The 15,062-nt window shown below is 38.2% G+C and overlaps 1 protein-coding gene across 8 annotated transcripts in view; it reads right to left on the bottom strand.

Moving 5' to 3' along the window:
* CLNK (cytokine dependent hematopoietic cell linker) overlaps positions 1-15,062 on the bottom strand; it is a 56,794-nt gene that overhangs the window by 3,750 nt on the left and 37,982 nt on the right. For 4 of the 8 annotated variants that reach the window (XM_069014437.1, XM_069014438.1, XM_069014445.1 and 1 more), the window contains 10 exons: positions 14,891-14,919; positions 14,524-14,543; positions 12,953-13,081; positions 9,956-9,983; positions 7,143-7,161; positions 6,059-6,122; positions 4,898-4,938; positions 2,370-2,503; positions 1,976-2,053; positions 1,463-1,844 (listed from right to left, as the gene is read on the bottom strand). In XM_069014437.1, the coding sequence (XP_068870538.1) occupies positions 1,464-1,844; positions 1,976-2,053; positions 2,370-2,503; positions 4,898-4,938; positions 6,059-6,122; positions 7,143-7,161; positions 9,956-9,983; positions 12,953-13,081; positions 14,524-14,543; positions 14,891-14,919 (923 nt within the window). In that variant the 3' untranslated portion in view covers position 1,463. Of the gene's footprint in view, positions 1-1,462; positions 1,845-1,975; positions 2,054-2,369; positions 2,504-4,897; positions 4,939-6,058; positions 6,123-7,142; positions 7,162-9,955; positions 9,984-12,952; positions 13,082-14,523; positions 14,544-14,890; positions 14,920-15,062 lie in introns of those variants that run through there. The other 4 variants (XM_069014441.1, XM_069014442.1, XM_069014443.1 and 1 more) reach the window with 3 other exon arrangements.

Here is a 15,062-nt window from a genome sequence, read left to right as displayed (position 1 = left end):
TCCAGACCACTGTTTAAGATACGTACTGTCTGTGCAGAAGTTGGAACAAACAATAAAGTAATATATTTTGGTATTTCCTGAGATGGGAGGGATTGTGTTCTCCTTCCTCTCAGTTCAGTAAAAATTGTTCATGTACTGTTCAAGTAATTTTCCAGTTACCTTAATTGTTAAAGCTGTTAACATGATGAAAATTTAGTCCTATGTCTTTATTCTGTAGTGTAGAACACACTCATATACTACATTATGCTGTAGCGTGCCTTATTTCTGTCATTGTTTCTGTTCTGACACTATTTGTATTAGAGCCATTACAGGAAGACTAAACAATGTAAGAACCATGGAAAACTAAACTTGCTTTTTCCAAAATCGTACTTAAATTCCAGGAAATCATCTGGGAGGTTCAGTTGAGAAATGCTGCCAGTGCTTTACAGAAGACTGATGGTCACTACAGCAGCACCAGGATGATGGTACCTCCAGGACAGTTCTTGTTTTGTGCTGCCATTCAGCTTCCAAAACTGTTTCACTGTGCTTGAATAATGAAGGACTTTTTCCCGCCTTTGTCATTAAACCAATGCCTCTGAAGATCAACTTGCCAGTAAACCTTGTTTGTCTTGTGAAATCCTATCCCATATTTTCTAATAAAAATTCGAATATAAATTTTGGACCCATCAAATGCCTTAAATCAGCCTGGGTCATTTGTGATTTCAGTCTCTTTAAAGTCTATCTATACAAAAGGTAAGTTCTGAAAAGTATTGGTGTTCATGAAAAGGATATAATTGAAGATTCAGCTACAGAGTCTGCTGCTTCACCAGAGTTGGATTTGTGTCAGTGATTTACATAACTAATAACCCATAGGAGGTTGTTGCTTTGCTTTTTTGCTCTGCAGCTGAGCATTCTTTTAAGTTTAGGGGGGTTTTCTTGTTTGGGTTTTTTGCTTTGGTTTGGTTTTTTGTTGTTTTGGTTTTTTTGTTTGCTTGGATTTTTATTTTGCAATTATCACATTTTTATAGAGTCTACTTTCAGTTTTAATGTTTTATTTTTTCATGTGTGAAAGACTTGCAGATATGGTGTTTATTATTTAACCATATATGTAGAGTAAGAATTAGACTCCTATCATGACTATAATTGAATTTAATTACATAAAAAGGCATCACTAGTCTAAAGGGATTTTCTAATTGAAGTTTACCATATCTGAAAGACTGATTGCTGAGGACCCACATGATTTAATTGCTTCTGAATAGCCATGAAAACTGTTGTTCTGTTGCTTCACAGCACCAGGTCCTGCTGTCGGATATGTGGAGTTGTATATATTTGAAAATGCCTGCTTAAACTATCACAAGTTTAAAAATATGCTAAAATAGTATGTATACCTGAAAAGGCAGAACTTCTCTTTCCCTTTTACTTTGCAGGTGTTACTTACAGTAGGTAGAAGTATTTTTAAGTACTTAGGAAATTTTTACATTGATTTAAATCTGAATTTGAGCATGGTATGCAAAATTTGGTTTTAAATTATTATGTTGAAGCTTCTTGAAACTTGAGACATACTTGAAAGAAACTGTAATGTAAAAGAAACTGTAATGAAACACCAAGTTTGTTATGTGGGAGAGTTTGTAACTAATATTTGCTATTAAGAACTTGTGAAGTCCAACATAAAAGCTATAGACTATAACAACAGATGGGATTTTACTTACACTCTCTCCTCTGAGCCCTGTTCCCAGTGCGTATTGTTGGCTTTCTTCCAGAAAACGTACTTTAATGTTGTATACTCTCCTTCCATAATAAACAGCCAAAACATATGGTTCAGCCTTTGACTTCTTTGAACAATCTCTAACCAAGAATGTCTCATCCTATATGATACAGATTTAAATTATGGATTGTATGGTTAGTTCACAACAAAACTTGTAAGCCATTGTGGACAGTTGGCAGAAATTTTCCGCCAAGAGTTTACATCCCCGATTTTGAGACAAATGGTACTTACAACGTTTTTCTGTAACAGTATCTTCTCTGCTTTATGGCGATCATATTCTCCAATGTACCATTCACATTTGTTTAAATCCTTAATTTTAAGATAGCATAATCAGTGTATAGAAATTAACAACTGGCAGAAGCAAAACCAGATTGTATCTAATCTGCATTTAAAGCACATTCAGCACAGTATATAATGGTAGTGCATCTATATTGAGAAGTCCGATTAGGAAGTGTTAATCAAATTAGACATTTAAATTCTTATCCATGGTTTCAAGAGCTCATATTGGACTTTCTCAAGGGTGCTGAATACCTACATCTTTCAGAGGGGGTCAGGGGTGCTGCCATAGCGTGTTAATCCTGTTTCCTAAAAACTTGTCTTTTTAGGAAGCAAAGCTGGTCTTTACCTTTTCACTGGGTTGGGTAAGAGATTGAATTTCCTGTTCTGCAAGCAAATGTTTTGATTTATTTTTGCATGCTGCATATGATGTCGGAGGTGGTGGCTTCTTTACTGTCAAATTATCTACACTTAATGTGGAACCTGTAAAAGTAAATGCAGAAGGAAAAAAGTTGCATTCTTTAAGGTTATAATTTAATTTCACACTATGTTTTACTAAGTAATTTTGAGAATAGTACTTTTAGTTTAGAAGTAGAGTATTGTGGTATTAACCTTTAAAATTCAGAGCTGTCAGTTAAGAGTGGTCTTGTGCTAATGCAGCATCAGTGATTTCAGATTAATGCCCCCAGAGATTTTACACATTAGTTTCCTGATGGTTTCTAATTGACTTCAGTCTGACAGGCTATTGTGCACATAGCAAAATAATAAACTGTTAATAAAACAGCAAATGCTAAATAAAATACTAAATATGGAACAAGGATAATGGTTCGTTCTGTTCTATTTTCACCTTTTGAGCCTCTTTTATTTGTGTTGCATCCTGGTTGCTGTTATGTTGGATCATATTAAAGCCTCTCATTATTCCATTGCCAGCTAGCATTGTTTCTGCCAAGCTGTTGAAACCTCAAAGGATTCAGAAGTTCTGCCATGCTGATGGATTTCAGTCTGCTCTGCAACTTGTTTCAATGAACAAATTCAGGACCAAAGCATGAGGTTGCTCTCTCATTAAGGAGAAGGTGTTGGTCTTTGGCTGTGTGCCCCTGCTCCATGCAGGGGCCTGGAATAGCTGAAACCCTTCTCCTGAAGCAAATGTGATTTGCTGTCTGTAGGTTTAGGGCTGCCCTTTACTAGCTAGGCCAGGTCTCTGTGGAGCTGAGGAAGTGCAGGGGTTGGGTCAGGAACACAAGTTGTGTAATATGGGAGGCTTGGGCTGACTGATCAGGATGCAGCAGAAACAGCCTGAGAAAAGCAAGGGCTTCCTTTCAATGTAAAGATCAAATGTAATTTTCAGATATGTGACATGGAGAAAAATTGCTAATTGAAGATAAAAACCATCAGATTCTTCTGTATAAGAGAAAACAGTTTTGTTTCATGCAGTGCTGGTGGGAGAAATGACCCAGTGTCCATTTAAACGAGAAGAATGTGGTTATCATTGGTTTCCATCTTCTCCTGGTTACTGTCACCAGAGACAGTGCTGTTTGTCAGGATGGTATTTCATTGTGCTTTATCTGTTCATGCTTTATCAGTTCATTATTGTTAAGCCAGTATGTAGCATATGACAATATCTAATTTTACTTGGAAGACTTTCTTTTACAGAGGAGAAATGGTTTTCATTGCATGTTACTGTTCCATTTATATTTGTACCATATTCTGGTTAATAACTGCATTACATTTGTTTTTAAAACAAGATCCACTGCTAGCAGTAGACAGACAGCCATGATCTTCAGCAGGCAATCAGACTGTTCAGTAAGAAACCACTGTTCAAAGGGCCTGAGACCAGACATCGACCTTTTGTTTCTGCAATCACTTTGAGTTGTCAAAATGGGAAATATTGTTACTGTTCAGCTTATTGGATCATGATTTTAGCATTTTTGTTCACATTGCATTTTTAGTGGCTATCCCCAGAATTTTTTTTTTTTAAGGAGACCCCCCACTGCTAGGGCCATAGTTGTTTTTTGAGCTGTGCTGTGTATGTTTTGCAGATCTTTTTTTTTCTGGTGTCTTAAGCTGTGGGACAAGAAGGGTAAAATTCTCTTGCAATGCTTATGTAATAAGTCTGGCTGAGATGGAGCTAACAACAGCTTGTCAAGAAATAATATTTAATAAAATTAATATTCTTAAAATATCTTTTTAAGCCAAATACAGACTTTAAAGGCAATTGTAGGGTAGCAGGAGAAGCCCTACTTGTTTGTTCTCTCCCTTTTGCTTCAGGAGGGCAAGGAATTGATAGGAAAAAGGATACTCTGCTGTCCCAGAGAGCCTGAATTATCAAGGGCCCTGGTAGGGATGGTAGGAAGTGTCTGAAGTGGCAGCAGCAAACAGAGACCTAGATGAGCTTTACGGATTATGTAAAAAATGGTTTTTAGTAGGAATCCAGAGAAGAGTGTTTAGAATTGAACCCACGACAAGAAGGAAGCAGCTCAATGGAGGGAGCCCACCAGAATCTGGGAGATGGGGCCTGTGAAACAAAGCTGGGGAAGATGGGCTTGTTTAGCCTGGCAGTGACCAAAGTTAATTTGAGTCCTACTTGATCTGAACAAATAATGCAGTCCATATGTTCTTCCTGATGGTATTTGCTTTACCATAAATTTGTATTATGCACTCACAGGTTCTTGGCTCAGCTTAGGGGTTTGTTCTTTTGATCAAAAAGGGCATTTGCAGAGGCAGTTACAGGAGAGTAAAAGTATGCTGTGTGATTAAGGACAGTAGGAAGTGTATTGAAAATCCTCTGCAGACATGCAAGCATAGGAACCTGAATCTGTTTCTTACTCTTATTTTTCCATGTTTAGTTTGGCTTTCAAAGCAATCTCTGGTTCTTACCTGAGCTGCAAATGTTTTTAGAGCTCCACGTAGATAGAGGGCTAGGAAAAAGCAATGAATCAAAGTAATGTCAGAAAAATATTTCTTTTAGTGGCAGTGTAAGACTCAAATTAGAGAGCGATGGATTGTGTGCTTCCCCAGAATACCCCTTCCTTTAACTGATGGTAGCTTTGGACCTTCCCAGGTTTTGGGTGGTAATTTTGTATTCAGTGTGTTTGACAGATTTCTCTTCCCTTATTTTCACAAGCCTCTTTTTCAAGTTGTATACATTTTTTTTTTCACTCTCCATAAGAGTTCACATTTTAACTGCGTGTGTAGTGAAGCATAGTTTGCTTTTGTTCCCTGCTAATTTCAGCTGATATTCTCAGTGCCTCTGTAGGCAGACCCAGGGAGCAGTTCTTCCCTGCCTGTTCTGCTTTTCTAGATTGCTCCTGAGTGCCCAGTTAGTATTTTTGTGTTACACTGGGAAGAGCATTGACCAAATAACTTCACATAACAGGAGCACAAGAAGAAGCAGAATACTAGGGGTCACAAATATGATCATATTTACTCCATACAATAATTTTATCTTGGAGAAATGCCATTATTGTAAACAATGCTACAGAGAGATTCTGTGTTTGGAAGATGTTAGATCATTCATATACTTCCTATGCTGTCTCCTATATTCTTGGCTTTTGTTGCATATTTCAGGAGAAAATAGATCAAAGACATTTAGAAAAGAAAGACTTGTGTAGGTTAGAAAAGCAAAATAGGACTAACTATGGCAGATTTCTATGGAAGAATAATTGGCCTTTGAATAGCCAGGTGTGTATCTTTTGTAAATAAAAATAGAAAATGAGGGGGAGAGGAAATGCTGATGCTGGAGATAGCAACTCTTCTTTATACAGTATATTTAACTCCCTATCACAGAAATAGCAGCAGAAATGTAATACAGCAGCATGCTGTTAAAGATAAAAGTTGGCTTTGCAATTACAATAGCTTGAAAGCAATTCCCAAAGATGTTTCTTGTCATACATCAGGGCAAAACATAATATATCACTGCATGGCATCAGGAATTGGTATCATCTTGGTGTTGTTGCATAGTGAAGTATAATTTTGTAGAGCAGAATATTTAGTCCTTTAAGCATCCAGTAAAAACTCATGAAATTCTTATATTCCTACCTGGCTTCAGGAGGATTCTGTTGTGCTTGAAAAGATACCTCAGGTTTCTTCCTCAAACTTGTAACTATTAGTAAAAAGGATAAGAACTTATTATTTCCTATTCACTGTAACTGACAGTATCTAGCAACTACTGTGAAATAAATTAAGTATATTCATACACAAGGGTGAGGCAGTTCAATAGAAAACCTTAAAGGGCTGTAATCAGTCTGGCTTGAATGAGTCAGGTAATGATTTCAGTGGGAAACATTTAGACTAGTACTGAATGTTACATGGGGGACATTACAGTGATTGCTGATGCCAAATATGGCTTAAGATAATAGTAAATAATGTAGAATGCTGAACTTGAAGTATGTGGAGAGTTCATAAATCCTTTTTATAGGACAGGATAGGCATTGAATTTATTAATGCAGTCGATAATATTTCTTGCTGAAAATCAGGAGATGATGCCTTAATCCACAAAAGGAAATGCCAGAGGAAATTACGAACTCACTAACACAAAGTGTAAACAGCATAAAAGCCATGTAACCTGTATCTGTCTTCAAAATATTTTGGAATAACATTTCTCATGGACCTTCATGCATGTGGACACAGCAAGTGGTTTAAGCCGTTTTTTCAAAGCTGCATGTACATCTAAATAATTGACATGTTTTTAAAACATGGGAGGTTTTATTTTTTTTTTAGCTTTAACAGCCTAAAGCTTTTAAAAAACTTTAAAAATTCTCACCCTCAAATAATGGTAGAGCACCAAGATTGAGAGAAGGGTGATGTCCTCTGTGCAGATCTCTTTTGGATATCCTCTTGGATTTTTAGGCACAACCGTCTTATTTTCCCCAAAGCCTTAAGACATTTGCTTAGGACAAATGTGATACCTGGCTCCCCAAAGAGCTGTAGCTAAGACCAAGTTAAGTTTCCTTTTTCTGCTGCTCATGAGCAACTGTTGAGGTCTCTCTAACTCTCTCCATTCTCAGCAGATGTACACCTGGGGGATGTCTCTTGCTTCAGTTAGAATTTTAATGATCAACTATTTTAGTTTTGGAATACAAATAAAAGACAACAAATTATTATAATATGATTGAATACTGACCTTGCTCTCTTCCAGGTGCCTATATAAAATGATAAAACAGTAAATATTTTTCTTTGGATTTGTAACTTGACTTTACCCCAACAGACCCACCTACCTGCCAGTTTTAAAATAATTTATAGACATTCAATCATTAATAACTGATAACTTTGTCAAAAAATTGGGCTGAATATTGGTCTCAGTCTACTAGCAACAATCAGAATTGCACTTTTTAGGGGTGTAAGTGAAGTGTAATATGGTTTACTGCAAAGATCACCATTTCGTGATGACTATTGTGTGTCAGTTTAACTTACAATATGGTTTTCCTTCCTTGATCTTGTATTAAATCAAGAGATTGATTATGGTTGACTGGAGAGATACTATCCAGAGATTAAAATCAGTCACTTTTTTTCAGGATCCTTAACTGACAGTACAATTATTTTTACTGTCATGGCAGATATTTCATTCAAAATCACTGTGTGGAGAGTCTTAATCCAGCATATTATGTTAAAAATAAGAATGATAGTTTTCTAAAGACCGGAGTTTGACTCCTAAACTTTCACTGTATTTCTGTATTATTTTGATTCACACAGCAAAATGGTGGGAATAGCAATTATTTTGTTTGTTAATTTGATGCCTCTAAGACTATAATACATAAATATTAGAGAAGAATAGTTTATTCTTTGTAGATGTTGCACTTTGAGCCTTCCTTATAAGTTACTTCCCCGATAATGTTTACCTATTACTTAGTAATTTGAAGTCTTATTCAGGCTGGACAAGACCTAGGCAGATCCTAACCTGAGCTCCTGCTTAAAGCCCAGAGAACTGTGAGATGAGACCTGGGGTCTCAGGGCTTTGACCAGCTGGGTCTTGCAAACCTCCCAGAATGCAGATTTCACAGCCTCTCTGGGAAACCTCTTCCAATACCCTCATCATTAATTTTTCTTCCCTATTTCTGGTTGAAACCTTCATCATTTCAAGATGGTTGCCTCTTGTACTTCCATTGTGCACTCTGTAGAGCGCCACGCTCTGCCTTCTTGACAAACATCTCTCAGACACTGCCTGGCAGCTATTGGGTTCTCCCAGGGCTGTCCCCTCTCTGGGAAAGAGAGCCCAGCCCTACCAGCCTCATTTCACAGGGCAGGCACTGCATGCCCTGGCTGTCCTGGTGGCCCTGTGCTGACCCTCTCCCCTCTGTCAGCTTCAGCCTTGAGCAGTACTCCAGGTGTTGTCTAATGAGTGATGAGTAAAAGGGAATAGTCTCTTCCCTTGATCTCTTGGCAGTGCTTCTGTTGACACAGCTTGATACGCTGTTGGCTTTTACGGCCATCAAGGCCATCACTAGTGGCTCATGTTCAGCCTCAGTCTCCAGAGGGTTTAGTTCATTCTTGGGCAGGATTTTTCCTTTGTCCTTTCCAGTTTCAAGAGACTCCTCGGTACCCTTTCCTGCAGCCTGTCTAGGTTATGGTGAAGGGCAGTCCTTATCTCAAAGCTATTGACCTACTCTTCAGTGTCTGGAACCCTGACAAGGGCACACTGAAACTTTTTAGGTCATCACATCTATATGAATGAGAAGTGATCAAAATTAAATTTTATCTTTTCCATGTCATGAAAGACACAATATTTCTCCTAACTAAGAGCCTGTTAAAAACTGAGGTGTCTGTGCAGCTGTACAGTGTCCATCCAGAAATATTAATTACAGCTGTAAGATATTTCTTTTTCTTGGGCAGGTTTTTGGTTTGTAATGAGTCAGTATTCAGGAAAAGACAAAGTTTTTTTGTTAAAATATCATCTTTCTTGCCAATATTTCATTTTTTTAACATTATGTGTTAATTACAATATTACTATCAAGCCGTGTTTTTGTAACTATCTTTCAAACTAAAAGACTTTTTAACTCTGAGAGGAGTGAAGTTTGGGGCAGCCTCACAGTCAGAGCTGTGGAGAAGGAAAACTCAATGTATTTAAAAGTTAGATCTCGAATAGTCTATAGATTTGTGCTACAACCTTCTGTGGAAGGAAACAGTTTGAATTAACTATCATAGTTTCTTCTATTCCTTTTAATGAGAAAAAAAATTAAAATCAATTCAGTAGGACCACATTAGTGCAGGAGCTAAAACATTCAGTAAGAAGCACAAGATGCTATAAATTATAACCGCTCTCCAAATTTTCCAAACATTCTTTAACAGTCTGCATGTTTGTAGGGAATGTATCTCTTAAGTTTTATAGGAAACCACTTGTCAGAACTAAATTCCTTTATTGCTAAAGCCATTTCCTCTGCTTTACTTCACTGGTCTGAGCAGAAACAGGAAGGAGAGGGAGAAGGGAGGTGGGGGATAGCAGGTGCTGTTAAAACTGGATTTAAAACCAGCCCATTTTTGTTTTGTATTGAAATGGGTCATCTTATATTTGAAGAATTTATATTACATTAATGCTATTACACTCTTCTATTGACCTTTTAATTTCAGTTTTCTGCTTGTGAAAATGTATGTGGAAGCTCTGTTTGTCTGAAGGAGAGTGTCTCCTGCTGCTCCTCTTCACAGGCACCCACATCAGGCAGTTATGAGAGGTGCTTTTATGTGGATAGTTGGACAGGTGGCTTTGCACTGTACCTGTGTTTTTATTTCTGCAAACAAATTCAGGAACTTACCCCATTCAGAAAGTAGCAGTATTGAAATTGCAACACACATTAAAGATGGACACTTTTATGACCCAAAGCTAATATAATTCTTACAGTATTTTTTACCTAATAGGCTAAAATACTATTGCAAGAGGGGCTGTGTAGCCATGGAATGTGTTTGGCTTTTATGGTCCTAATATATACAAAGACGAATACTTACTTTATTTGATTCCTTAACAGATGAATGTCTGGAAAAGAAAGAATAATATGCAAACCATTTAATTATGTTAAAATAAAAATCACTTTGAGTACTTAAGTACTTTGCTTACATCATCACTGAAAACTAACAGCCCTTGACAAGGGAAGGATTTTGTTACTGCTAGAGAAGTTCAGAGGCTAGTTATTTTTTTACATGACTTATTTTCAGGAGAAGTATCTTGGACTTCCTTAAAAAAAGAATAGCATCCACTGAGTTCATTATGGTAAAAGACAACTTTGTTAAGGATTTATACTGGGAGGAGGGGAAAAAGAGGAGTATCAACTTCAACACTTTTCATCTCATGCCAAAAGGTCTTATTACACACTTCAGAGTCAGCTATAAATGGAAGTAAGTTCCTTGAAGACTGAAGAGTTTCAAAAATGAAACACTCACAGAGGCAGAATGGAAAGTGTAGAGGAAAGAGGTGCAAACTAGGGAAAGATGAGTGGAGAATGTTCCTCATGGTCCTGATTAAGTAGGTGTTAAGGTATTTTTCTGCCTTCTCCTGATATGCCTGATAACAGGAATATCATCCTTTCCTGGTAAGGAAATATTCTCCCTCCAAAAATAGACAAGGTATTGAGTCTGGCGTCTTTTGTTAGATGTTCTGGTTATGATGAAAGCTTATGCTTTTTAGCAGCATGTATCTCATAATAAAAGAGACAGGGGACCAGATTTTACCAGTTATTTAGCAACATAAGGTGTGAATAAGCATCTTGTAGTTTTTGGAAGGCTCTGAAATTTGGTTCCTGTTTAGCCTATCTCCTGGACTGATAAAATATGACAGTGAGATATTTTGCTAAATCAGTCAGAATACAAAAGGAAGATCTGATATAGGAAGCCCTGGGAGCTATTTTTCAACAGTGACAAGGTCTCTCTTTCTCATGTCTGTGCTGGAAATATCAATCAGCATGGAGGCCTGAGGCAAGAAATTTGGGAATGATCTATTTGGAGAAAGTTTCTGGAAGGCTAGGAGAAAGGAGAGGAACTGTTTTGTGTTTGCAGAAGCTTTTGTGTTAGCTTCTGCAATTTACTAGCTTGGTCTCCAGGGCCTTTGCTTAGAGTGTGAAAGCCCATATTCAGCACACTGGGTGCATGGTGAAGTTCAGTGACATTAAAGGTGTGGTTGCAGGACTGGCCTCCACCTCCAAGGGACATGCCCCTTGCATGGCCTGCTTACCACGGGCATGTAAAAGTTTAAGTCATACCAAAGCTTCCAAGATACATTCCAGGATCCTGCACCTCCTTATTTTTTTTTTATGAAGCTATTTATAGAGTGTATAAATAATGATGTGTTAAATTTTATGTGTCTTCCAAATCTTGTTGGAAAACAGGACTTGCCCTGCTAAATCACATCTGTGGTTGGACAGCTTTGCTTACAGTCTAGCAAAGGACTGTAAGCTGTAGTGCCATACTCCTTCCCTCTGCAGCTCATATGTATGTTTTCTCCTTACAAAGCTGTAACTGGACTGAAGATGGATGAGAAATATTTTGAGTGAAGTGCTTGTGTGCGAAATTTCTTGAGTGCCTTCCCAGATCATGCATGGTCTTAGTCTGTACCATTTCTGTCTCACTCATGTGATAAAAACCCCTAGTACAATAGATATGACATGTATTTATATTGCAGAATTTGGCTTTATAATAGGACCTTTCAAATTCAAGTGCTCTACATTCTGATGTCTGCTGGCACCATGGATTATTACATTTCTCACAAAGCTTTCAATCTATGTGCTGCCCTACCAAGGGAGGGGATCAGTTGTGGTATTTGGAACTTTGCAGCTCTATGTCCGGTCTTGCATGTGAATATGAAGCTACTTCATATTAATAAAATGTCTTAGCAACCAACAGCATTTGGAACCTAATCCATGAGAAAACTTAAGCACCTTCAGGAGAGAAAACCCACCCCAACAACCCATAATAAGAGCTCACTCAGTAAGTATATACTTAACTTTAAGGAAAAGATTTTTTCCTTGGTTTATAAGCTTATTGTCCCCCTGAGGGGTTTGTAGTGACCTCTGCAAAATGAAGCAAAATTCCATCCTGCTGAGCTGAAATTGAAGTCATTTAAGGAAGGATGGACAAAATTGACACAGCTTCTGGTTGTTACAGGTTTTTGTCAAGAATCATTTGAGCATCATGCCCTGTAGGCCCTGGATTTTTGTCTTTCCTCTTCCCAGCATGTGTCCAGCACTGTCCTCCATTATGAATGTGCATTTTGGTCACACAACAAGAGTACATGCACTTCTGGTTATGTGGCAGTGAGCAGGGTAGGTATGTGCTCATCTGACCAGGTATATGTTGTGTGGAAAAAGTAACCAGACATAACCTGGCATAAGCATGTGCTGGGTCATACAACTGGACACAAGTGGTTTGTGCTTCAGGGGGCTTATCCTCACTGCCATGTCAGGATGCTGAATGACCATGGGTGTTGTGCGACTGAGGAGTGCAAGATGGAAAGGACAAGAAGTGATTTGTACTCTGGATTCATCAGTCTCCTGGGCTGAAGCCAAACTTCTGGCTACAGATGAGTCATTCTTTTGCTGAATGCAATGTCCTTGGGATGTGGAGTGTATTTCTGTATCTCCGGTGCAGTCAGTGTATTTCCCCATCTTTCCCCATTTACTTGTCCTAAGTAAATTGCATTTTTCTACTTAAAAGTGGTTGCAAGATCGCTAAATGTTGTTAAAGAAAAAAATAGGACAAACCTTAAACAAAGTGTTCATGAAAGTCCTACTTTTCTGCTCCTTTACTTCTTTACCATTATTTTGTCAGTTCTTTTTTTTTTTAAAAAATGCCAGTGTCATATTACACTAAATACTACTTCTCTCAATTATTCACAGCTGTTTAAAGAATGACTTTCTTAAATAAAAGCAGAGGTGTAATGGAAGTAAAATCTTGCGGTTTGACCAGGGAGAGTGTTTTGATTCTCAGGGAATGAAGACGAGGAATGTACTGTACCTTGTGACTTTTGCTGATATTGGAAAGGTGGGATCTTGGCTGAGCATGTTCCTCTTGTGAAAGACCTGGCTGCTTATTCTTGGCTCTGGAGGAAGGGGCTGATACTGCTTTGGCAGCATCTTCAGAGGCCTAGAGAAGTCAAAGAACTTAAAGAGCTATTAGGGAATAAAGGGGGTGCAGGGACTGTGTTGTAAGTGGAAGTTCTAGAAGTAAGAGACTGGAATTTTCTGAGAGTATTTCAATGTATTTGTGCTGAGCCAAGCTCAGGTCCAGAAGCTCTTCAGGGCCCTTCAGTAGCAATAGTAATATTGGATAATATTCTACATTTGCAAGACATTACTGCACCATGTTGTGTGGCGCTTAATACTGCTTTTGTGTGCCTCACGAGGGTGTGCCAAGTACAGCTCTGCAGTGTGGATATTTCTGGGTGGGTATGGCTGTGTATGTGGTCCAACCAGGGAACACACTGCAGTTTCAGACACACAGGAGAAAATGTGCTTCATCCCAGAAAACTCACAGGTAACCTGGGCCTGCTGTTTTCTGGCAGATGTGGGCATGCCCTGTTCATGCTCTGAGACCAGGCAGACACAGCTGGAAGCTGTAGCATGGAGAGGTTGGCTGGACAAAACTGGAGGTGTATCCATGGTACCTGGCAGAACTGCCTTCAGTGGTGGGCTCCTGGGGAGGGAGCCTTGAGTGTTTGCAGACTACATACCCAAATTAAGTCAGGTGAGAGAATTAAGAACCATTCTGGCCACCACAATACAAACAGAAACAAATAGTGAAGTTTTGTAGAATAATGGATTGAAAATGTTCTTATTCCTGCACTATTACAGTTTTGAATTTGTGAAATTATACTGCCCTTTTATAGCATTTTATACGTTTTAGAATCAAATCTGAACATGTAATGCTAATCATATTTTAAAATTCTTTATAGATTTTAGGGCAGTCAGTGTAGGCATGGACGAATAAACTTGTCATTCCTAGATGACCTTTAGAAAGGGTTTTTTTTTAATCATAGTAGTTATTATTTGAGGTTGACAAAATCAAGAAATGATTAGTTTTTATTTTTGGGCATATCATAGAAAAATATATTTGTGGAATAGAGCTTGGTCTATCTTCTGTGGGAGGAAGTGGAAATATTCCAGTTGATTTCTATACATGATTTTGATGTCTAGCAAAAAGTGCTGGCATATTGATTTAAGTGAGAATGAAGTCAATATTGTCACATTGAACAGAGCCTAAGGCATCAATCAAATTGATGGAATATTTTTTTTTCTCAGCAATTTATATCTGGGTTGAACCAGATTAAATATTTCTGGGCTTTTGACTTGTCCATAGGCACAACCAAGTTGGTTTTGAAGATGCAGGCCTGAGCTCCTGCTATGAACACTTAGAGCTCATGTTTTGTTCTCTATCAGAACCTGTAAGTCCAAAGAGAGCCAGCAGTGAAAGGATGCTGGCTCACTTCCAGTCACCTCATTACCATGAGCAGTACAGATGGATGGGAGCATTCATTAGCACTGGGTTCCCTGGGGACCACAGGTAAGTGATCTCGGATGTGATCTTACCGTGGGGGAGGCGTAGGCTCCTGGAAAAGAGAGGAAACAAAAATCTTTGTAAGCTTTTCTTCCCCTTGGTTTGCTACAGACAAATGTGAAGAGTTTAGATTAAGTAGACATGCCTGTGTCAAGAGTCAAAGGGTTTATGTGCTCTACAGCACAAAGCATCATGCTTTAACATGCTGTTTTAAAATCACTGAGGAATAAAAGACATCCTCATGAACTGTGAATGCAGGTGAGGGAGATAATGTAGGACTGCAGACAGGAGTTCTCTCATCCTTTAGTTAGTGCTAGTAAAATGGCAGCCTGCATTTAAAAGTCTATTAAATGGCAAAATAACCTGTAAAAATTTTAATTGATGAGAGATTCTGCTTACCTGGTATCCATGCATTTTCATTCCTCCTCCTAAAAACAATTGTTAATAATTCTTAGTAGAGTGCTACCCATATAATTCACAAATGAAGTTACAGTTTTATTCTGGTATTGTTGTTATTATGGGCAGTCCGACTCCATTCCTTGCCCTTCCCTGGCTCTACCTCCAGAACTCT

Source organism: Aphelocoma coerulescens, chromosome 4, assembly GCF_041296385.1.
Source record: "Aphelocoma coerulescens isolate FSJ_1873_10779 chromosome 4, UR_Acoe_1.0, whole genome shotgun sequence".
In the NCBI taxonomy this organism is placed as follows: Eukaryota; Metazoa; Chordata; class Aves; order Passeriformes; family Corvidae; genus Aphelocoma; species Aphelocoma coerulescens.
The sequence above is the reverse complement of the archived record's forward strand: the minus strand, read 5'-3'. Positions and strand labels throughout refer to the sequence as shown.